Source organism: Microcaecilia unicolor, chromosome 2 (assembly GCF_901765095.1).
Source record: "Microcaecilia unicolor chromosome 2, aMicUni1.1, whole genome shotgun sequence".
In the NCBI taxonomy this organism is placed as follows: Eukaryota; Metazoa; Chordata; class Amphibia; order Gymnophiona; family Siphonopidae; genus Microcaecilia; species Microcaecilia unicolor.
In genome coordinates this window covers 492492922-492517654 of record NC_044032.1, presented here as the reverse complement: position 1 = coordinate 492517654, position 24733 = coordinate 492492922, and the positions used below count along the sequence as shown (strand labels likewise).

General features: G+C 41.6%; 1 protein-coding gene across 1 annotated transcript in view; it reads right to left on the bottom strand.

Annotated features, from left to right (window-relative positions):
* Positions 1-24733, bottom strand: part of HTT (huntingtin) — a 990576-nt gene that overhangs the window by 374250 nt on the left and 591593 nt on the right. Inside the window, exon 42 of the mRNA XM_030191138.1 lies at positions 9814-9955. Coding sequence (XP_030046998.1) covers positions 9814-9955 — 142 coding nt within the window. The remainder of the gene's footprint in view (positions 1-9813; positions 9956-24733) is intronic.

Here is a 24733-nt window from a genome sequence, read left to right as displayed (position 1 = left end):
GTTTTATAATTATACTAGTAAAAAAGGTCCGTTTCTGAAGGCAATTTCTCCCCCCCCCCCCCCCGGTGCTATGGCCCCCTCCCCGTGCCGGCGAAAAACCGCCCCCCGCCGCCGTTGTGGACTACCTGTGCTGACGGGGGACCCAAACCCCGACAGCCGAAGTGCTGTTGTGCCCTTCGCATTGCTTCCTCAATCATCTTCTCTGGAAGTTCCTCTGCGTGCGTGTTTCCCTACTCCTCCCCTTGCCTTGGAATCAGCTGTCATGGCGTCAGTGCGTGTCTGCCTAGCAGACCACCTCCAGGGAGCTACGGTCCCAAGCACAGAACGTTGGAGGTGAGAATTATTATATAGGATTCTGAGGACCATCTAAAAAATGATGAAATGGTGTTACAGTTTGTGAAAAATAACAAAGAAAGCGCTGTGTATATAGATCTTTTTGAAGTCTATTTTGTAACCTACAGATATGTGTTTCCTACAAAGAGTGCCATACAGCTTCGAAATAAAACTCTGTAAATTAATCACATTTCTCGTGTCATGTTTCTGTGTACAACGAAGTATTTTTTTTTATTACAACTGTACATAGTACATATTTAACTACTGTTGTCTGTTCAATGCGAATGGTTTTTTATAGGGGAGGCTAACATATTTCACAGGTTTCTTTTATTTAAGAGGAGGAGTTTCTTGGGGTTTCACAGGGGTGGTGAATTTCACAGAAACCTCAGAAGGGTTTTCTTTAAGAAGCTCAAGCAAATGTCTGTTGCTCACATTGCTGACTACTGTTGAAGGCATACTGAGTTCAGCCATGCAGCTCATTAACTCCTCCCAACCTCTGGGTTTTTTTTGGTGGGAAAGAGGGTGTGTCTGTGTAGTCCTGCAAACTAGGTCGAGCAGATTAGAACCACTGACAGGGTACCCCTTGTATACAAAAGTCCCATAAGAACCCCAGGTCACCACATCCTTGTTCCTGGATACCTTATCAAGCATCACTTTGGCATTTTTCCTAGAACGTGCACCAATTCCTTTCAATACTTCCTCAAGAACAGGGTCAGGAGGTCCATCGTTATCTAGCAACACCTCTGCCTATTTAGGACTTTTTTTTCGGGGAGATACAGGTTTATTTTTTCTCTTTCCCTTTCATCCTCTCTGACAAATGACAGGTAGCACTGTAATATGAATAATGTTTACCCTTTTCATAGTTGGTTAGTCCAGAACTTTGAAGAATACTGCTCATTTTTTCATCAAGTCTTTAAACAGCATCCATTCTAATATTTTCATGGGGTGCCAGTGGACTTCTTAAATGATCAAGCTGCTGGCTAGGGACAAAGTACATCTTTTCAGCATACTGCATTACCAATAAGGCTTGTGATCGGTGGTAAGGCGAAGCTTAGCAAGGGTCCGATAAAACCCCCAGACTGTATCACCAGCTTTTTCTTTGTTTTAAGAGGTATTCTTTTGTCCCCGAGACTTTTTATTGCATGCCTTTGTCTTTTCAGGAAGCTAATCTGGTGCTGTGATAATGGTATGCTACCTTTCAGAGTGTTTAGGGCTATCTCTGCTATAGCCGCTATTAAGTCATCCGAAGTGATACCGAGTTTGGCCTTTCTTTGGTGGGGTGAAACCGAAACTAAAAATTTTAAAAGCTCCAGGTTCCTCTTCAGATGGCTAGACATGTTGTTGCCTATGAGAGTGCAATTACAGCGTGTGGAAAAAGCGGCGACTCATCACTTCTTTTTATAGGTGCCTGCTGTTTTCTCACCAAATATGACCGTCAAAGTGGGGGGAAAGATGCCTGTCCTCAGTCTGTAAGCCTTGGGTGTCAACGCAATAAAACCTATGACGAGATAGACATACAGCTTTCTTGTACTGTCTTTGAAAGACTGGAGAAAGAAGTGCGTCTTGCCGGGTTACATTCGTCTGTCAAGAACAGCTAGCTGCTGTTATCTCTTGGATTATTAAACAACACCATATATTTTGTACAAAAGGTGAAGGTGTTGCTTGTTCTGCCTTGACAAAAAATGTTTTGGACAATATATATATAATACTTAAATTTCTTTGGTGTGTATATTTGGTAAAGGCTTTTTCAATCTCATCATTTTTACAACCGGTCTCCATAAAATCATCAGCGATGACCAGGTTTACTTTATAGGGCAGAAACAACAGGTCATTTTAAACGTCACCAGCAGTAACAGTTTGACAATTCTTCATACATAGGTTGCCAACAGCTGTAACACCATATGATTTCATGGGATTTCACACTGAACGCAAGATCGGCATCTTATAACAAGTTTTTAACAAAGAAACTTTTACCACTATTGAAGGGTTCTCCTATGATGCACGAGAAGGGGTGGCGAAAGCGCAAGTCAAACTTGTCAGTAGAAATAGCGAAAATGCAGACTCCTGACCACCTCCGGATGGGAGTAAATTCTGCTTAGGATTTTTTTGTACATGACTTCATAAGGTGGTGCGTGTTTTAACACTAGAGCTGTGTGGGTGGGGGGAGCCATATAAGGGGAGTGGGTAGGTGGGTTGCATCTCTCACACTCCTGGTAGGGGAGGAAAAAATTACCCAACCTCTGTAAGGCTACATATTATTTTAAACATTGTATGCTTCCTAAAATGAATACTGTTAGGGGACAAAGCAATCCCTTTATAAAGCATTTATTCTGTCACTTTTTTTTTTTTTTTTAATGTCTGTTAAAAGAATATAGAAGCATTACAAAAGAAAAAAAGTTTGCTTATCTGGCTTACAACAGCTTTGAAAAAAAGCAAGCTGAATGGGCTTCTGGCTGTGTGAAGTTTGGAAGTCTGATTTCAGCTCACACACAAGTCTTGAAAACAGGAGAGGGAGTGTCTGTCACACAAAGCAGCAGGCTCTGCCTTGAGAGATGAGTTGGAAAGGGGATTTCAAAGGGGCTGCAGAAACAATTAAATTGGCTTACACAGGCAATCCCATAAAAAGGTACTTTTTCTGCTCAAACTTTCCCTGTGCTTTAGAATTCACAGACTATGTTACAGCTTTGTATATATATATATATATATGTGTGTGTGTGTGTGCGCACGCACACGTGCTGCAGAGCACAATCTACAAAGTGGTCTTTTGAAAACAGGAGGGAAGCCAGCTCTTACAGGGACAGCCCATGGGCAGATCTGTCCCTGTGTGAACAGATCTGAAAGCCTAATGAGTCAGAACCCTACAGTTTCTTATGTAAGTGAAAAGCAGAGGAGGACGACGGTAGGTCTATTCTTTTCTTTTGAGACCTAAAACGGCTGTCATTCAGTAAAAACAGCTTCAAAAGTAAGCACAAGGTATCTTTTTGAAAGAAAAAAATTACAAGAAAAAGAAAATAAAATGTTTATTTTCTTTCCTGTGGAAAAAAGTGAAGAAACAGCTTTAAACATAAGGTATCCTTTTGAAAGAAAAAAAATTATAAGAAAACAAAAATGTATATTTTCTTTCCTGTGAGAAAAAAAAAGTTTAAGCTGAGCATGCACAACTAAATTCCGCTGAGGCTGTAGGAGGCGGTGTCAGGGTTTTTTTTTAAATGTCACTTCCTAATACATGACCCCATCCAATATGGTGGCTATTAGCGGAAATAGGGAGTGATGTGATGCATATAGTAGTGGTCGCCATCTTGAAAAAGAGGCATGGCTGTGACAACCCTTCCCATAACAAAACACCAAAATGGGTGGGGCTATGCAAAAGGGGTGGAGCTTTGGCATAGTCAAGACATCATATCCAGTGATGTCAACCAAGAGGGTGGGGAGTAGGTGTGACGGGCAATGATATCATCAAAAGGGGAAGGGAATGGGTGTGGTTTGGGTGTGCCCTCAGTTCTGATTGGCTTAAAACCTGGAAGTGGGCATGTCGTCTGTCAAAATCAATTAATTTTGACAAATGCCAATGAGATTCACTACTAATGGGGATGGGAGGGAATAAGAACCATGTCCCCATGTACATCTTGACTCAGAAACATGACACAAATACTTCAGTTAAAAAAAAGATAAAAAAACAAGAGAGAAGCTCACCTTGATGAAAACTGGTGCATGCGTTCAGCAATTTTAGCAATGAGGGAGACCACTGATAAACTGTTTTGAGCATTTTGGTAGAGCTCCACTATGCTAGTCTCATCTATGTGGCTCATAATACAGTTAATATGAAAGCAGCATTTTGAGATGAGGTCTGGATAGGTTGCACAGGTCATAAATTCAGTCTGGATAGTTTGTACTCACTAAGCGAACAAAAGTCAACTGTTCATTGAATAAAACTCTTAAGCAGTGAATGTCGACTCAGTGAAACAATGTTCTACTGACAATGATAATGGAGGAGCTGCGTGCAATTGGCACTGAACCAGGTGTATTCAAAGCAGAACTTCATCAAACTGTGCACAACTGATGACTCCTTGCTGCCAGAAGTTGTTGTGGTGTTGGAACTAGAGAGATGCACAGGGACATGGGAATCAAACCTGTCCCCATGGAGAATCTAATCCGTCCCCGTGGGAATCTAACCCATCCATGCCCATCCCAGCTGCAAGTAATCTCCATCCCAGCTCCCGGCCTGCCCAGCCTTTGCCATGCTGCAGTCACCTTCCCCCCCTCCCCCCCAAGAAAGCCAGATTCTACAAGCAGTAAAAATTCTAGTAAAAGTAAAATAAATAATTTTCTTCTGTACTCTGCTAAGACAACAGATGTACAGATTAGCAGGACCCAAAGCAGTCCAAAACAAGTAAAGTCAGAAACACAGTTTATACTTAATTGTTCAACTGCCCTTAGGATTCACCTTTGGGTTTAAAAAGCAAAACTATATGCATATAAGGACTGGATAAACGAATTAAAGCAAAGTTTAAAGCAAATGCCCTTAAAATGTAATACTTGGTAGCAATAATGAAACAGTGACAGAATATTCACATAGCAAGCAGCCTGAGGCAACAGATTTATTTTCCACTGAACATAATTAACTTTGTATAAACTTGGCGGCTAATACTGTGCTGAACTGGACAAAATTGGCACATTTAGACTGACAGTGGACAGAACTTCTGAATGAAGGAAACACTTCTCTCATTATTCAATACCTCTCTGTGAAACAGTAGTAATAAAAAAGGGAGGTGCACTTTTATAACATATCACTGCAATCCACAAAACAAAAAGAGCAAATTCCCACATGCTATCTTTTTCTTTTAATGTAGGCACAGAAAAAAAAGATATTAAATGTTCCCAGGTTTCAACCTAATTAATGTCTAATGTGGGATATAAATGTAATAAATAAGTAAGTAAATATAAAGTCTGAATGTTGAGCACAGGATTCTCATAACATGATATCTGTTTTAGTGGCCCATTACCAGGATAAAAAAACCTCTGCACGAATGTAACAGTGTTAGGTGTCCCTTTAAACAGCTCCTCCAAATGACACACTGATTACAATTTATAAAAATAAATCACTACTCTACCTATGAAAAGTTATTCCATTATTATACTTACTCTGTGTATGCTATACAAATCAGTATGTTTGAAAATATAAGTGAGATTAAATTAAAATGCTACCAACAATAAAGAATGTGGATGCAGCAGCTCATAGTTTGTTTGCTTTGTTTTGAGTGTACGGCGATGAAAGCTGTGAAAGGAAGGGGAAACAGAGCCTACCCTGTCTTCAATTCCTTCCCTCCCACCCACACACACCATCCATCCACCTCTCCTCCAGCCCTGGATGTCCTCCCCACACATACCTCATATCACCCTGGTGGTCTAGTGGCTTGCTTCCAGGCAGGAAAGGTCTCCATGCGGCAGCCTCAGTCACTAGACCATCAGGGTGATCTGAGGAATGAAGGAAAAGAAAAGCTCCGTTTTATATTCTGTGGGAACCCTGCCAGACCCGGGCCCATCCCCATGGGACTCCCATGGACCTTGGTCCATCCCTGTGGGATTCCCATGGACCTTGGTCCATCCCCATGGTATCCCCGCGGTCCTAGAGGGGATCCCACTATCCCCATTTCCATGCAGCTCTCTAGTTGAAATCATTTGACAAGTCTTCAAAAGAACTGTTGATAGATACTAAGTTTTATCAGTATATCTGGAGAACCAAACAAAATATCAGTAGAAATGGCATCTGACAATTGCAAGCTCAGAAAGCTATGTGATAGTATCCTTAAAGAATCATCTTGCATATCACCCAGTAGTGTAGCCAAGGAGAAAGGTCTTTGGGGCCTGAGCCCCACACTTTGGGCTCAGGCTCCCCAGCACCCTGAATGGCTGGCAGGGTTGCCCAAGCCCCACTAGCTGAAGAGCTCCATGACCCAAACCTCTCCAGGTGTGAGGAAGTTGGTGGTGTGCTTTCCAGCTGCTAATGCCGGCTCACGCATGCTCAGTTCATGCATATGAACTGAGCATGTGCGAGGTGTGCCAGCATTGGCGGCTGGCAAGTATGCCACTGAGTTTTTCACTCCGGGGGAGGTTCAGGCTGCAGAGCTCTTTGGGGAGGGAAGGGAGAGAGAGCAGAAAGGAATGGGTGGCCCTCCTAGTCCATCCTGGTGTCCTCCCAAAAATGGAATTCTGGGAACACCCTGAGATCACCTGGATTGCTACATTATCGTTACAGAGACACAGTTGGCAGCAATGTTGGATCCAAGGTTGAAGGGTCATTTAAATCTGATGACGGTCAAAGGGCAACACTGACAGCAAATGTCCCAAACAAAAAGAACCAGAAGCAGATTTATTCTGGAGATTTATTCAAAAGTGAGGAAACAGCATCAGTGATTGATAAAGTGGATACATGCGTATCAAGCTTGGACAAGGTCTCTTACTATCTATTGGCAACAGAGGTCCCATGTGTGGCTGAAACTGACACGTGCTGCATGTTCCCTGCTTGGAACTCCTGCTACTAGCAGGTCATCAGAACCTTCCTTTTCAACTGTAGGATAAAAAAATCGAGGCATGTACAACAGAACTGAGCTCTGGCTCTGTAGATGGTTTACTATTTTACATAGTTTGAAATTACTGTTTTCTCACAGTCCATGTTACTAAATAATACATTTTTCATACCTATTTAACAAAATTAGGCCTATTGCTTTGTGTTACATTTTAACAAGTTATAGATGTATTTTGTTTTGTTTGAATTTACAATGTCTTAATGCAGGTTGAATATGGGGGATACATAAGTACATAAGTAGTGCCATACTGGGAAAGACCAAAGGTCCATCTAGCCCAGCATCCTGTCACCGACAGTGGCCAATCCAGGTCAAGGGCACCTGGCACGCTCCCCAAACGTAAAAACATTCCAGACAAGTTATACCTAAAAATGCGGAATTTTTCCAAGTCCATTTAATAGCGGTCTATGGACTTGTCCTTTAGGAATCTATCTAACCCCTTTTTAAACTCCGTCAAGCTAACCGCCCGTACCACGTTCTCCGGCAACGAATTCCAGAGTCTAATTACACGTTGGGTGAAGAAAAATTTTCTCCGATTCGTTTTAAATTTACCACACTGTAGCTTCAACTCATGCCCTCTAGTCCTAGTATTTTTGGATAGCGTGAACAGTCGCTTCACATCCACCCGATCCATTCCACTCATTATTTTATACACTTCTATCATATCTCCCCTCAGCCGTCTCTTCTCCAAGCTGAAAAGCCCTAGCCTTCTCAGCCTCTCTTCATAGGAAAGTCGTCCCATCCCCACTATCATTTTCGTCGCCCTTCGCTGTACCTTTTCCAATTCTACTATATCTTTTTTGAGATACGGAGACCAGTACTGAACACAATACTCCAGGTGCGGTCGCACCATGGAGCGATACAACGGCATTATAACATCCGCACACCTGGACTCCATACCCTTCCTGTAGGGATGGTGAGGGGACAGCACCAATATGATGACAATGGTGTGGAGACGGAAAATAATTGACTAGGGATGGTAAGGGGGCAGTAGCAATATGATGGGGATGGGGTGGGGACGGAATAGAACTGACTGGGGATGAGGACCAGATTATGTCACTCTGCACACCTCTATTCTGACGGTCATAAAAACATTCTAGAAGTAAATTTAAGACTTTAGTACTTGGGCTTATTGGTGAATATTGGTGACTTGCTGCCTCCTACGCAAACTATTTGTGTATTTCAGTTGCCAGGTGGTATATCTAACTTTGTAGCATAAAGAAATTGTGTCAGCTCCTATTCACTTAGGAATTCATTCAAACATACAATGTGACTAGGGATGCCTGAACATTTGCATAAAACCATAGGTCTACTATCAGCATTTTTACCTGCAGTGGCAGGGAGACATTTCTGGCAGTGAAACTGAAAAGTATGTTTGTATTTTCACACCATGCCCAATTTTCAAAGGTATGCATGTATTTGTCTTTGCATGGCTTTGCAGGCATAAATATTCACAGTCAGTTTTTCATAAGTAACCATCAAATTGAAGATATGCATATGCTTTCACTATGAAAATTAAACTAAGGTCTGCAGGTGAAATGTTCACAGATTTTATACCTATCCAGCCATTCTTAACCTTGATCCCTAAAAAGTATACATACACAATTAGGATTCAAACACTCAATGTAATGAAACATTAGAGACAGATGGGCAAGTAGCAGAGGTGTAAAATTTGCAGGTCACAACACACCAATCAGTTGTATCACCATATTACTGTTAATATGAAACTACTCTTTCCCTGCCTACACAAACACCTTCACTCATCAATAAGGGAAATGGAGAGTGAAAGGGATGGGATTTGATATACTGTCTTTCTGTGGTTACAATCAAAGCAGTTTACATATTACATATAGGTACTTATTTTATACCTGGGGCAATGGTGGGTTAGGTGACTTGCCCAAAGCTGCAGTGTGAACCAAACCCAGTTCCCTTAGTTCTCAGGCCACTGCACTAACCATTAAGCTATTCCTTTACTCCATAAGGAGGTAACTCAAAGGTTAAGGCTATATCCCAACTGGTGCCAAATTCAGACATTAAAAAGTTTGTTCCCCTCACCACCACTCTACATTCAAGTGCAACTTCCCACGTAAAATACATTTGAACAATTATAAAAACACACACACAAAAAAATAAAACAAAAAGCAGTAACCAAAACAGATTCAGGGATAAACAAATGGGGAAGTTAACAATGTGGGCTACATTTAAGATGAGTTGTTTTACAAGTAATTTGTGCTATTTTAGCACTAGTCCCATTTATACATGAGATCTAGTTACTAATAACCTGGGTTAACAGTAAAATAACCAGTCATAACGGTGGCTCACACTGGTAACTTACACCCTAAATGTTCAACATTTTAGTTCTTTTCAGGGACTTTCCAGAGAAATGTAGATATACACACAGACAGCATACATTTCTTTCTTTCTTTTCTCTCTCTCTCTCTCTATATATATATATATATATATATACAGAGAGAGAGAGATAATTGATTATTTTGCTTATCACAATGCTGTTTGCCAATTACCTCCTTTCTTACTTTCACTATGTTTGACTTTCTCTACCATGGCAGTTCATAGGAAAGACTAATCAGATCTATACAGTATCTATATTCATACTATAAAACTTGGATATGGGGCTGGGAGAACATTGGTATCTGTTTAAGCATGGAAGCTTGTTTTGTCATCTACCCAAGTAGAGAGCAAGAGGGAGAAAAAAAACCAGTTTGGATAAGGAGCAATATCCTACAAGTGATCAAGCTTGACATAGCTGGTAACTGGGACCTATTCTTACCAATGTAAACCAGAATAACTGGGCAGAATTGGCAGAGAAATTGGTCTTCACTTGCCATTATCTACCATTTTACCCAAGTGCATATGTAATATACTTCTTAAAACTTACAACATAATCACAAAAAAGGATCAGTGCACCTCTTCGCACTATTTCTCGATTGCACATTCCAAGTTTAGTTTCTGATATAGGCTCATCACCATCCTCTGAGATCTGAGGACCAAGGAGTGTAGTACCGGAAAGACTGTGCCTTCTGTAAAGAAATACCCCCCCCCACACACACATATTAGAGATACAGCTCTACTATACTGATAAAGCACAAAAGAAAGCAGCCCTTGCATACAATTATGAAGACTGCCACACTAGAGGAATATAACTGATACTCTCTGAAAATTAATATTAGCTTTCGAGCATGTAAATTCAATTTCAGTAAAGTCCTTAATTTAAAAATTATTTAAATTAGCAATCTGATTTTTTTCAAATATTTACTTATTAGTCTTGCCAAGAAATAAAAATCCAAATGCCCTTATTTTATGCGCTTGTATTAAATGTTAGAGTTCTGCTGCCAATTTTAATATAGTATCACAATTTAAAAGGCATTTTTTACTCATTTACTTTAAGAATGGTGTTGCAATTCTGCTTTCATCTGCTTTGACAATCTCTTAAATGATGCACAAATCCAGGTTATAACAGACAGTTAATTGTGAAAAATTTCAGCCTTCCCCCTACAGGGCATATTCCAAATGGAGACTGGGAAACTATTTTCCTTGCATGTAGTGAAAAAGCAAAGATACTTACCTGTAGCTGATGTTCTCCATGGACAGCAGGCCAAATATTCAGCAGGGCGATGTCATCCGATGGAGCCCTGTGTGGACTCTGACTAGTGAGTGAAGTAGAAAGTTCTAGCTGTGTACCACCGTGCATGTCCCGGTGCCTTCCTGCCCAATGAGTGAGTGTGGGTCCTCCCATTAGGTGAAATAGCAAAATGCAGATAGCCTATAACTAAATAGGCGAGGTGGGAGGGTATGTGAGACTAACCGGCCTGCTGTCCTTGGAAAATACCAGCTACAGGTAAATTATTGCTTTCTCTGAGGACAAGCGGGCTTTCCTATTCTCACATCTGGGAATCCCCAGTTACCAGGCTCACTGAAAACAAGAAAGCTAGGATAATTGAGTATCAAAACGGTGAGACTAAAACTTCAGTCAACCTGAAACTATATATACACTAGCTGTGTAGGTGCAGCCTGGAACAGAATAAAACAGAGCCTGGATTATAAACACCAAACAAATTCTGCTGAACTGCCTGTCCAAACCAAATGTTGCATCGGGTATCCTGATCCAAAAAGTAGTGGGAAGTGGACTGAGGACTATGTCACAGCCTTGCAAATCACCTCTTTGGAGGCAGATCTCAAGTGGGCTACCGATGCCACCATGACTCTGTGAAAATTGTTAGTAGAACAATTGACTGGTTAAGGTGGCACTCAGACACTACCTTAGGGACTGGAACTCACTGACTCTGCGAGATGAAGTGACCGCCACAAGAAACAAGACCTTCCACATCAAATACATATGACAGGAATCAAGCAGCTCAAAAAGAGCTTTAATCAGTTGGGTGAAGATGACGCTGAGGTCCCATGACACAGGTGGAGGTTTGGTATGTGGTTTTGTTAGCAACAAACCTCTCATGAAGTAAACAACTAAAGGCTGTGTAGAGATGGACTTGCCTTCCACACAGTGATAAGCACCAACTGCACTGATATGAACCCTTACAGAGCTGGTTTTCAAACCAGACTCAGAGAGGTGCAGGAGATTTTCAAGCATTTTTTGTGTAGGGCAAGAGCCAAGTGATCCAAGGCCTTGCCCTCACACCTGACGGCAAACCTCCTCCACTTAAAAGAACACCACCTCATAATGAATCTTTTCTTTAAGCCAGCAAAATACAGGAGACACCCTCAGGCAATCCCAGGGTTTCCAGTTCTACACTCTCAACATCCAAGCCATGATGGCTAATGATTGGAGGTTGAGATGAAGAAGGGAACCCTCGTTCTGCGTGATGAGGGTCAGAAAACAGTCCAATCTCCACGGTTCTATTTGCTCCTTACTGTACGCTGCAGATAATAGAATCATGGTTCCCTGGTTCTGCATGAGTTTCAGCAAAGTCTTTTCTATGAGATATATGGGAGGATACATATAGAGGACTCATTGTCCCCAATGTAGGAGAAAGGCATCTGACGCTAATCTGCCGAGTGACCTGAGCCTGCAGCAGAACTGAGGGACTTTGTTGTTTAGATAAGTGGCAAAAAGTTTCACTGAGGGGGTGCCCCACTCACCGTCCAACTAAAAGTGTGGGCCAAGTATCTGTGAATTCAAAACAAAAGCAACAATCTGAAGACAAGACAAGTCCACAATTCCTTTGCAAAAGTACAAAAGCAAAAAGGTAATCCCCAAAACAAAAGCAATAATCTAAAGTCAAGATGTCCACAATTACTTGGCAAAAGTCCAAAAGCAAAGGGGTAGTCCTCAAAACAAAAGCAATAATCCACAGCCAAGATAAGTCCACGATCCTCCTCCAGAGTCCACCAACATGCCATTCACAGTCCTCCAACAGAAAGGTCTCTCACCTTCAGGAAGAGGAAAGAACCATCTCCAACTCTCTAGATTCAGCAGCCTAGGGGTCTTGCAATGAGTACCCCTTTCTGATCAGGTGAATTGGGGCTCCTATCAACCCACCCCTTACAGATCCCCTAAGGACCTGTGAGAAAGAATGCCCCACGTCCCCCCTTTTCCTAATATCAGTCTTTCCTCCCTTCCACAGTCTTGTTAGCATAAGTATTGCCAAACTGGGACAGACTGAAGGTCCATCAAGCCCAGCTTCCTGTTTCCAACAGTGGCCAATCCAGGTTACAAGTACCTGCCGAGATCCCAAAACAGTACAATATATTTTATGCTGCTTATCCTAGAAAAAAGCAGTGGATTTTCCCCAAGTCCATTTTAATAATGGTTTATGGACTTTTCTTTTAGGAAGCTATCCAAACTTTTTTATACCCCTCTAAACTAACTGCTTTTACTACATTCTTTGGCAACAAATTCCAGAAATTACAACGTTGAGTGAAGAAATATTTTCTCAGATTCATTTTACATTTACTACTTTGTAGCTTCATTGCGTGAACCCTAGTCATAGTATTTTTGTAACGAGTAAAAAGAAATTCATGTCTACCCATTCTACTCCACTCATTATTTTATAGACCTCTATCATATCTCTCCTCAGCCGTCTTTTCTCCAAGCTGAAGAGCCCTAGCTGCTTTAGCCTTTCCTCATAGGGAAGTTGTCCCATCCCCTTTACCATTTTCATCGCCCTTCTCTGAACCTTTTCTAATTCCACTCGTTGTCAACACCTTTTGAGACGGTGGAATTTGGAATGGAACTCCCAGAGTCAAATTGGACCAGACTGTCCACCAGAAAAGGGCATGGGCCAGTTCCGGTGGTATGTGAATGACATCCAATAGGTTCCCTGTCGACAAGCCACTGGGAAGCTAAGTTCCATTGGGCTGCTCTCAAGTGGAGCTGTGCCATGGGAGTGACATACACTGTCAAGGCCATCAATCTCATCATCTGCCGAGCTGAAACCTACTGGTTTGGCTGCAGACCTGCGAGGCAAGTGTTACTAAAGTATCCGCTCTATTGAGGAAGGAAGGACTGAATCTGTGTGGTATCTAGCAGAGCTCTTATGACCCCCAACTGGCTAACTGGGTGCAAGTGGGACTTGGAGCAGTTGATGACAAACTCCAGTTACTTCAACACCTGAATAGTCATCCACATTGACTTCTTGGCTCCTTCCTGAGATGTGCTCTTAACCAGCCAATCATCTAGGTAGGGAAACACATACAGCCCCAGTCTGCGTACATATACTGAGACTACTGCCAGACACTTAGTGAAAACTCTGGAGGCAGACACCAGGACAAATGACAGAACGCAATACTGGAAATGGTCATTTTCCCCAATGCAAAACCTGAGATACTTCCTGTGACTTGGAAATATCGAAATGTGGGTGTAGGCATCCTTTAAGTAGAGAGCATTGCCAATCGTTTTTCTGAATTAGAGGAAGAAAGATGCCCAGGGAAATCATCTTGAACTTTCCTTGACCAGAAATTTGTTCAGGGCCCTTAGGTTTAGAATGGGCCAGAATCCCCCCATTTTTCTGACCACAAAGAAGTACCAGGAATAGAATCTCTTCCCTTCTTCCCCTGGTGGCACAGGTTCAACCGCTCAGGCCTGCAGAAGGGTGGAGATTTCCCATGCAAGTATCTGCTTCTGGTGAGCACTGATGAAAGACGATCTCAGTGGGCAATTTGAAGGTCTCTGACGCCAATTCAGAACATACCCAAGAAGGACTATTTGAAGAACCCACCAGTCGGAGGTTACAAGGGGCCATCTATGTTGGTAAAAGCTAGCCTCTCTGACCGGTAAGCTGTCCGGGACGGATACTCTTTGAGTGGCTATGTTCTGCTGAAGCCAATCAAAAGCCATGCCCTGCTTTGACTAGGGAGCCGGATGGCAGGAACCTACGAATTTGACAGTCACCACCTGGACCCGCTATAAAATCTTCTTGTTGAAGACACAGATGGAGGATGTTGTGATAGAGTGTGGATGGTGTCCGTATGTTTCTTTGAGGTCAGCGACCTCTTCCACTTTCTTTCCAAACAAATTGTACCCTCAGGGCAGCACGTCCGCCAATCTCTCTTGAACCGCTGGTTCAAGGTCGGACATGCAGCCATGAGAGTCTGCGCAACCCCACATCCATGCCAACCTCAGAGGTATCATAAGTGTCTCTAGCCAGATAACACGTATACTCCATCTGCTTGTTGCCCAGCTGGCAAAGCTCTGCAGCCTGCTCTGAAGGGAAAGAGTCTGCCAGATTCAGTGTACTGTTTACTAAAAACTCCAAATAAAAGCGAGCCTGACAAGGTTCTGGCCTATTGTCCCTTGCCCTAAAGGTGCTGAAACACGAGACCGAGAATTTCTGACCTGCTTGAGAGTGGATTCGACCACCACGGAGTTGTGAGGCAGCTGTGCCCTCTTGAATCCAGGAGCCTTTTGGACACAATACTGCATATCCACCTTCTTTGGTGCAACCTGCACTATGAGGGGAGACTCCCAGTTCTTCAATAGTGCATTATTAAGGATAGGGTGCAGTGGCATAGTGACCCCTTCCTTAGGAGATTTAGAGTCCAGGAGAGACAACATTTATGTCCTAGGCTCCTCCTCCATCTCAAATTAAATGGGATGGCTGCAGCCATCATCTCAAAACTAGTGATAGAGTGTGCCTCAGGTGGAGATTTTCATCTCTCTTGAGGAGGAGAGGGATCAGATGGTATACCATATAACTCCTCCTCTGAGAAGTATGTGGATCCTCATTTGACTCCGATGAGCGGTCCTAATCAGACTCCTCCACATAATCAGAGACAGCTGAATGAGTCTGCACCAACCTTGGTATGGTGGAAAGAGGTCCACACCCAAAAGAGCATTGATGTAAAGCTCTACTCAGACTCCGGGGAAGCTTCTTCCCCTGATGTTGAGAGTGGTACTGCATGTCCAGACGTCGATGTCAACACCCTAGGCTGGTGTCGAGGATCTGAGCACTAGCACTGATGGAGCATTGGAGAGGGACTTGGGCTGTTCTGCTGGTAGTGCAAGTGACTTCAATGCCTGAGCAGGAGGCCCCTGCAGTAAATGCATGAGATCCTCTTGGAGCATGCTCCGGAACCGCTCAGCAAAGGCATGGGAGCTGGGGAGTACGCAGTATGAGAAGATGTCTGTGCCAAATCAGTGGTGGGACTGGGCCACTTGACGACTTGAGCACCAGAACTTCTTCTAAGGAGGGAGAACGCTCCTCCCAGTGCCAGCGCTTTTCTGGCATCAGAGAATCCAATGTACCAGTGCTCCCAGCACCCATATTTTTAAACATACATCACAATCAGAGATGACATGATCTGCCCAAGGCACCTAATGAACCAATTCTGCAGATCTGTGGCAGAAATCACACATCTACATTTGGCGTACCTCTTGAAGCCACTGAGGGTCTTCTGAGACATAAAAGAAAAGAATTGTGGCTAAATTAAACTCCTCAATCTTGAAATAAGAAAAAGGGGCAGTGTTCAAATTGAAGTTAGGATCATGGTCTAAAGTGGGCGGCAACACTCAAAAAACAGAGAAAAATTGAAAAGCTGAAAAGCTAATAAAATACAAGGGATTGAGGAAAAAGCGTACATAGAAGAAAAAGTACTGGAAAACAAAACAAAAAAATCCGCATGGGAAGGCACAAGACAAGTCTTAAATGATTCATGAGGGAGAGAACAGGAGAATGCGTCCTCACAGCTCCACCAAAAAGACTGGAGGACTTGTGCTCGCGTGTCGGGCGGGAAGGCACCAGTGCTTATGCGGTGGGACACTGCTAGAAATTTCTACTTCGTTTGCTAGTCAGCATCTGCACCAGGCTCCATCAGATGATATCACCCAGACATGAGAATAAGAGGGCCTGCTTGTCCTCAGAGAATACATAGTTTATCTTGTAAGTGAAGTCTTGAGTCCTGTTGTCTTGGGTGACCAAGCCTCAAGTAATGTCTCTTCTGAGAAAACAACTGCATCTTCAAGTAAACATTCTGATGTCTTCAAGATAGCAAACAGGTAGCAGAGAGGACCCAAACATTGAACGGTTGTCCTTTATTAAACAACAAATGAGCCAAGATAATAATAATCCAGTGAACCTCAATATTACAAATGGAGGAAAAAAAGACCTCAGAAGCCAGGAAATACCATATAATGAGTGTCATAAATCGCCTGTGGATATCTTTCGCTGGATAAAAACCTCCATTTAATATTCTCACGTTTTTGTATTGTTTTTAAATGATTTACTTTTTCTTCAATTACTTCTGCTTGAATGTGTGATTGTTTTAAAGACACAGTAATTTAAAACTGCAACGCTGGCTGTAGTATCTATTAATCAAAAGACAAGAATACTTATCTGGAGACAGTGGCTACCCACTTCACTTTCATTGCTTCATCAGGGCTGTGTTGTCAATTCAATCTCTCCAATACTACTGCAGCCTGCACAAAAGCACTCAATATTTTCAGGGGAAGGATTTCAATTTTCCCAGGTGCCACTTAGTATGGTGACGAGCGTTCTTCCCTGACTCGGTACCAAGTAGTATTGGGGAGATTGAATTGATTGACAACAAAGCTCCTTGTCTTTTTAAAAAATGTATTTATTTATTTTCAAACATGCTTAAACAATGTCCAATATCAATACAGGTACAAACAGATTATCCTTGACATATACTAATGGACTATCCGTGGCCACAACTTAATTGGAGAATAAGCAGAGAACAGTCCTTTGTAATACAGGAGAACAACCGCTAATACACATTGCTCTAGCACTTTTAGACAGCAATCACCCTTCTTATGTTTTACATCCTCACATCTATTCCATATACATCCATATGTCTGACCAAACACATCTCTTACTCTCCACATTCACCCCCTCATGCGTACCCCTCCCTCTCAGGCTGTGCAGGGATGGCCACAAAGTAAAAAAAAACCATGAGCAGGCAACAAATATCAGCAGACTATGTTAGGGACCTATATATTATGTAGGCATCTTAGTAACCATAAGTTTGATCAAACACATCTCTTACGCTCTCCATTCTCCGCCACATGAAAACCCCCCTCCCCCCAAGGCTGTGCAGGGATGGCGACAAAGTAAAAAACCATGAGCAGGCAACAAATATCAGCAGACCATGTAGGCGTCCTATTAGCATATTGAGACCATAAATACAAGTACCAGCGCCAGACAGGCATCAATCGCTTTTCTTTTTCTCTCTTTCTCAAAACTGGCAACCTCTTTCATTTTCCAGTGCCATAATTCCATTGTTGGGCTGTTTTCTGTGGTCCAAAACTGTAAAATGAGCTTTTTCAGAAGAGTATGGTCAATACAAAGAAATCTGCAAGTGAGAGGCTATATGCCTTGATCCATCAAAGGGTGACAAGATCCCAAAAAACACTGTAGGTCCCAGTCCACCTCATGTTGAATGGTGGATTGTAAGACCTGGGTCCCACAACGTTAGTTTTTGTCATTCCAGGAATGAGTGATGTAGGGTGCCAGGTTGTGACTTACATTTAACACAATGACCATCCTCCCATAACTTCAAACAACTCCCTGCGCTCTAGTAATATACGCCCTGTGCAGTATTTTAAACAGCGTATCTCGGAGTTTCACCATTTTGACAAAAGGAAAAGGCAGAAACAAATAAGGCAGGTAAAAGGGAGTCTGTAAAATTCTGTCCCATATCCTTCCGCCAACGCTCACAAAGGTTAGAAATGCCCTATCTGCAGAATTCCGAACCTTCTTGATCTATGTTGATAAACTAATGAACAAGGAGGAAACAGAGGCGAACTGGAAATCCAATTATGTTGGTATCCAATCATTACCATATTTATGAGATAAAGATTCATAATAGTGATGAGCCTGATAAAATGCCCATTGGTGGGTATGGGGCAAGTCCCATTGTTTCTGAAGTAAGTCAAATGAAGGAAAGCTCTCCACCCCCCCCCCCCCCCTGCAGGAGCTAATAAAATGAGGAGCATCCCTGGTTCTCCCAGAGTCCAAAAACCGAGGTCCCCACCCATGAGGGAAAATCTAGGTTTTCCACCAAAGTAATAAAACAGGATGCCTTCAGAATACCTTGTAATCTCATTCTCCACCACCTCCAAGCCTGCACAAAAGGTGTCATGAAAATGGCCCTCCCCTGAAAATCTCTCCCAAAAATAGGGTCTCTATGTAAAAGATATATTGGAGAATAGGGCCAACACGAAGATCGTAACAGCTCTCGGGGAAAAAAAAACGTCTGAACTCCCGGGACCATCTCATGAATCCAGTGCAACAATGCTGCCACATTATATATTCAAATACCCAGAAGGTTTAAACCTCCCTGTGTCTTATCTAGAATTAGTTTAGAATATCCAATTCAAGCTGACTTTCTCCCAGATGGGTAGGGCCTGCAATGGTTATAGTAGTTTAGGGATCATTACCATTTTAATCAATGCTACCCTCCCCAGAAGAGATAAGGAAATATCTATCCATTTCTGACATAAAACTTTAATTTTAGCTATCCCATCCACAATATATTTTGCTGATACATTACAGACTCTGAGGGGTGTAAATAAATACCCAAATTCTTCATGTAAGCCATAATGGATGTGATCAGTAGCTTCTTATGCCACTCTTCCTCACCTCCCCCCCTGAAATGACATAACAACTAACTTGGCACAATTTACCTTTAGCCACGAGAAAGCACCAAACTGTTGGACTAAATCTAGAAATCTAGGTAGATTCTCAGGAGCACTGTTCACATAGAGGAGCATATCATCTGAGAACATACTTAGATGGGTCTCCATACCTCCGATATCTAGACTCTGTATACCTGGATCTTGCCTGATTCTGGCTGCTAGGGGTTCTAGAGCTAAAAGGAAAAGCAATGGGGAGAGCGGACATCTCTGCCTTGTTCCCCTCCGTAAATGAAATGGTTACCTCAACCATTTGAGATAACTTTCCATTAACTATCAATTTTGCCTGAGTTGCCATGTATAATGCCTGTACACACTGTACAAAGTTGCCATTAAGGCCATACCTTTCCAGCGCCCAAAATAAATGTGGCCAAAGGACACTGTCAAATGCCTTTTCTATATCTAAACTAGCAATAACTGCTTGATTCTTTCCTATTGTCATGTAGGGTCATCATAACTTTGAATAAAATCATAGATGCATATCGCCCTGGTAAAAAAACAACCTGGTCTTCATGTATAACTAGAAGGAGATATTTGTTCAGTCTACTTGCAAGCATCACCGCAAGAATCTTGACATCTTGATTAAGTAACGATATAGGGCTGTAAGAGCCTGGTTGTTCCAAATCCTTCCCTGGTTTCAGAAGAAGGATCACGTGTGCCAGGTTTGCGCTAGAAAAATGATGAGGTTGTAAAAGCCCATTACACATGGAGCTCAGTGAAAGAATTAACAACTCACTTAAAATTTTGTAATATTCTGGGCCCAAGCCATCTGGGTCTGGTGCCTTAGTCAAGATGCTTGATGGCAGACTAGACGTTCTATTGCTGCTATTGGGCTATTAAGGTCTCTGACTTGTTCAGCAGTAAACTGGGGCAGCTGCAGATTGGAGAAAAAAGCAGTGCAGGCAGTTTCATCTATAGAACCCTCACTGTAGTGTCTCATAGAACTTCATGAATTGCTGGAAGATACTATCAATATCAAGCAAACGAGTCCCTGTATCAACCCTCAGACTAGTAATCAGTTGTTTTTTTCCTGGAAGGTCTCACCAAATTATCAAGTAATTTATCCAACCCCCTCCCCAGTCATACAACTTGCATCTTTGAAAGTATAATTGTCTTTCAGCTCACTGGGATAAGAGTTTGTCTATTTCCTCTCTAACCCTTGTGAGCTGTTTTTTAGTATTCTGATCTAATTTGGCAGCATGATTTCATCAAAGTTCATGTAAATTCCTAGTAAGCGCAACCAGTTTCCCTTCTCTAAGCCACTTAATGCAGGCTTGATAGGCCATGATATGGCCCCTTAAGACAGCCTTAGAGGCCTCCCAGTAGACCATTGACTAACATCATCTGGGCTATTAGTACTTTCATACTCCTGCCATTGTTTCCTAAGATAAATGTGGAATTCCGGATCCTGATAAAGATAGGAAGAGCGCTTCCAAACCATATCAGTGTCTTTATTCATGAAGTTTAAGGTGGCAATCACCGGTGCATGAATTGACACAGTGGGTACATCAATACACACCTTTTCAATATGGGGGAGCATACCCTGTGAAAATACTAAATAGTCTAGCCAGGCATAGACATTGTGCGCATGGGAGTAGTTTATAATTATGGGAAAAGGATTGCACACTATGGATACAAGCTATTAATGCTTGCTTCTCTCTTTTTTTAATTTTTATTTCCTAGGAATGAATTAGGCCCTGCTGTGCCTGTTAGAGGCTTTTAACCCTTTAGTGTCCAATGTTCCCATCAATCTGTTCCCATATGGTTTATTATGGGACCATTGGACACTAAAGGGTTAATGCTGTCATACAAAGCTCAAATTTTATAACTAGGGGGAAAGGGTATAGAGACTAGTTGATAAAGTTTGCTTTTTCTTTTCTTTAGTCTGCCTATCAATAACCTACAAATTCCTCCTTTAAACCCCAATGTTTAAGTTCCCAAATCAGAAAGCAAAATAATATTCTCTTACCAGAGAAATGTCCTCTTCTCCCAGAACTTCTCACAAAGAAAGTTAAGTGGGATCTTTCCTCTCTATATAGTTTTGATTCTAAAAGGACTGCTTCAAACAAACTCTTTGAAGCTAACTTAATAATCAGATTTCCCTCAGTAACCTATGAAAATGTTCTACTCCCTCATACCTTAATTAACACCTAATTCAGGTCAGTAGCAGTGCAACCTCTCCAGCAGCCAGAAAATAACTGTCTTTTAGGACAGAATGTGAGCTTTGCTACTATCCTTTTTAAAGTTCTTTGGCTGTTAAGTTTCCACCTCTAGAAAAAGTTTCAGTTTAAATCTGTGGAAAAAGTTTATACCTCTAGAAAAAGTTTCAGTTTAAAACTATGGGAAAAGGGTTGTACACTATGGAAACTAGTTAATAATGCATGATTCTCTCTTTAAAAAAAAAATGTCCCTAAGACTGCATGCGAAAGATGACCGATCTCGGGTGGGAATTCTCTTCCAAGTGCCTACCCATATGGTGCGCTCTCTCTATCTGGAACTTGGTCAGTCTATCCTGCAGTTCCAATGTAGTAGGAAGCCATTGCTCTAACCATTTTCAAAGGTCTCATTCTTTGATGGATTTCGGGAGCCCCACAAACTACAGATCGTTTTTCCGACTTCGGTTCTCATGGTTCTCCGCTCGTTCCTTCAGGGCATTGTCTCATTGAAATCCCGCAGCCGCGTCTCTATTGACACAGTTTGGGCCTCCTGTTGGACTATCCGTTCCTCCATCTGTAGAAAGTGTTAGTTGTGAGTATTGATACCATCCTTAATTTCCTGGATAACTTGATGAATTTGTGATAATTTGTCATCCATAACAGCCGTCAGATTTTGTTTTAGCTGTTGTACCATGGCTTCATCCAAAGTAATTACCGGGTTTCTGCTCGTCGTCACAATTTTGTTTCATGGTGTGTGAGGTTTCACTTTATAAAGTATTGTACTTTTTCTAGCCATACCCAACCAGCAACACACCTCAAAATGATCTGCCAAGCAAGAGTAAGCCTTCGAACCAAGCAATCTCCATTTAGAGATGCATCCCAATAACGATGATTGCAGATAAGGAGAAGGAAGTATGAAGCAGCTCTCTGGGGCATCCTGCTAGGTCTATAGCATCACGTGGACCCCAGCTCCTTGTCTTTTATTTAATGCACATTGCATTCAGAGTTACAGTTTCAAATCACTGTATCCTTAAAAAAAATTATACCTTAAAGAAGAAGTAATTGAAGAAAAAGCAAATAATTTTAGAACAATACAAAAATGTACAAATATTAAATGGAAGATTTTGACCAGTGAAACATATCTACAGATGATTTGCACTCATTATATGGTGTCTCCCAGTGTGTCAGGTCTTTTTTTTGTCCATTTTTAAAATCAAGGTTAACCGGATTATTATGTTGGCTCATCTGTTGTATTTATTGTGGCATTTATTCAGAGTTCAAGTGTTTTTCCTTGCACTGTTTTGGGTCCTTTATTACATCCACTACTTCTTTGTCTAACTCTGAATACATTTTCCCCACTTTGTACTTCTCTACAAAGGCCTGAAGCTCAGGTACATCAGAAGCAGAAAGCCTATGAGAGAATTTGTAGGACAATTAGATCATAAACGAGCAAAAGGGGCATTCATGGAGGACAAGGCCATATCGGACAGATTAAATGAATTCTTTGCTTCAGTCTTTATGGAAGATGATGAAAGAGATCTACTTGTACCAGAAATTGTTTTCAAGAGTTACAATGCAGAGGAAATAAAAGAAATCTTGGTGAACCTGGAAGATGTACTGAGCCAAACTGATAAGTTAAAGAGTGATGAATCACCTGGACCTGATGACATACACCCCAGAATACTGAAAGAACTCAAACAAAAAATTGCTAATCTGTTGTTAAAATCATCAGTAGCACCCAAAGGTTGGAGGGTGGCCAATGTAATGCTGATTTTTCAAAACGGTTCCAGGGGGACCCTGGAAATAACAGACTGGTAAGCTTGGCTTCAAGGCCAGGGAAAATAATGCAAACTATTTTAAAGAATAAAATTATGGAACACATAGAAAAACATGGTTTAATGGGACAGAATAAGCATGGGTTCAGCCAAAGGGAGTCTTGCCTCATCAATTTGCTTTATTTCCTTGAAGGCATAAATAAACATGTGGATAAAGATGAGCCAGTTGATGTAGTGTATCTAGATTTTCAGAAAGCTTTTGACAAAGCTCCTCATGAGAGACTCCTGAGAAAAATAAAAACTCACGGGATAGGAGACAATGTCCGTCTGTGGATTAGGAATTGGTTATTGGACAGAAAACAGATCGTAGGGTTAAATGGTCATTATCTCAATGGAGAAGGGTGAATAGTGGAGTGCCACAGGGATCTTGTACAGGGACCGGTGCTATTAGAAAAAGCGCAGAGAAGGGCGACAAAAATTATAAAGGGGATGGGACGACTTCCCTATGAGGAAAGGCTAAAGCGGCTAGGGCTCTTCAGCTTGGAGAAAAGACGGCTGAGGGGAGATATGATAGAGGTCTATAAAATAATGTGGAAAGGTAGACATGAAGCGTCTGTTTATTCCTTCCAAAAATACTAGGACTAGGGGGCATTCAATGAAGCTTCAAAGTAGTACATTTAAAATGAATCGGAGAAACTTTTTCTTCACTCAACATGTAATTAAACTCTGGAATTCATTGCCAGAGAATGTGGTAAAGGCAGTTAGCTTAGCGGGGTTTAAAATGGTCTGGACGGCTTCCTAAAGGAAAAGTCCATAGACTATTATTAAAATGGACTTGGGGAAAATCCATTGCTTATTTTTGGGATAAGCAACATAAAATATTTTGTACTTTTTTGGGGTCTTGCCAGCTGTTTTTGACCTGGATTATCCACTGTTGGAAACAGGATGCTGGGCTTGATGGACTTTTGTTCTGTCCCAGTGTCAATACTTATGTACTTATTTAACACATTTATAAATGATCTGGAAAACGGAACGACGAGTGAGGTGGGTAGATTTACGGATGACACAAACTATTCAAAGTTCTCAAAACACATGCGAATTGTGAAAAATTGCAGGAAGGAAACTGGAAGACTGGGCATCCAAATGGCAGATGAAATTTAATGTGGACAAATGTAAAGTGATGCACATTGGGAAGAATAATCTGAATTAAAGTTACCTGATGCTAGGTTCCACCTTAGGAGTCAGCACTCACGAAAAAGATCTAGATGCCATTGTAGATAATATGGTGAAATTTTCTTTCCAGTGTGTGGCAGTGGCCAAAAAAAGCAAACAGGATGCTAGGAATTATTAGGAAAGGGTTGCAAAATAAGACCAATATTATAATGTCTCTGTATCGCTCCATGGAGTGACCTCACCTTGAGTACTGCGTTCAATTCTCCAAATATACCCAGAAACGTCGTAACGTGTCTAATGTTTTATAAAGTCTTCTGCTATACCACTATCTTGTATTCCTAATGTTTGTAAATGTCTTCTGCAATACCACTATCTTATATTCATGACCATGTAACCCAAAATCCTTCTGTAAAACCAAATGTATATCTTCTTCTTATTTCCAGTATCCATGATGTATTGTAAGCCACATTGAGCCTGCAAAGAGGTGGGAAAATGTGGGATACAAATGCAATAAATAAAATAAAATAAATAAAAAAGATATAGCGGAATTAGAAAAGGTTCAAAGAGGAGTGACCAAAATGATAAAGG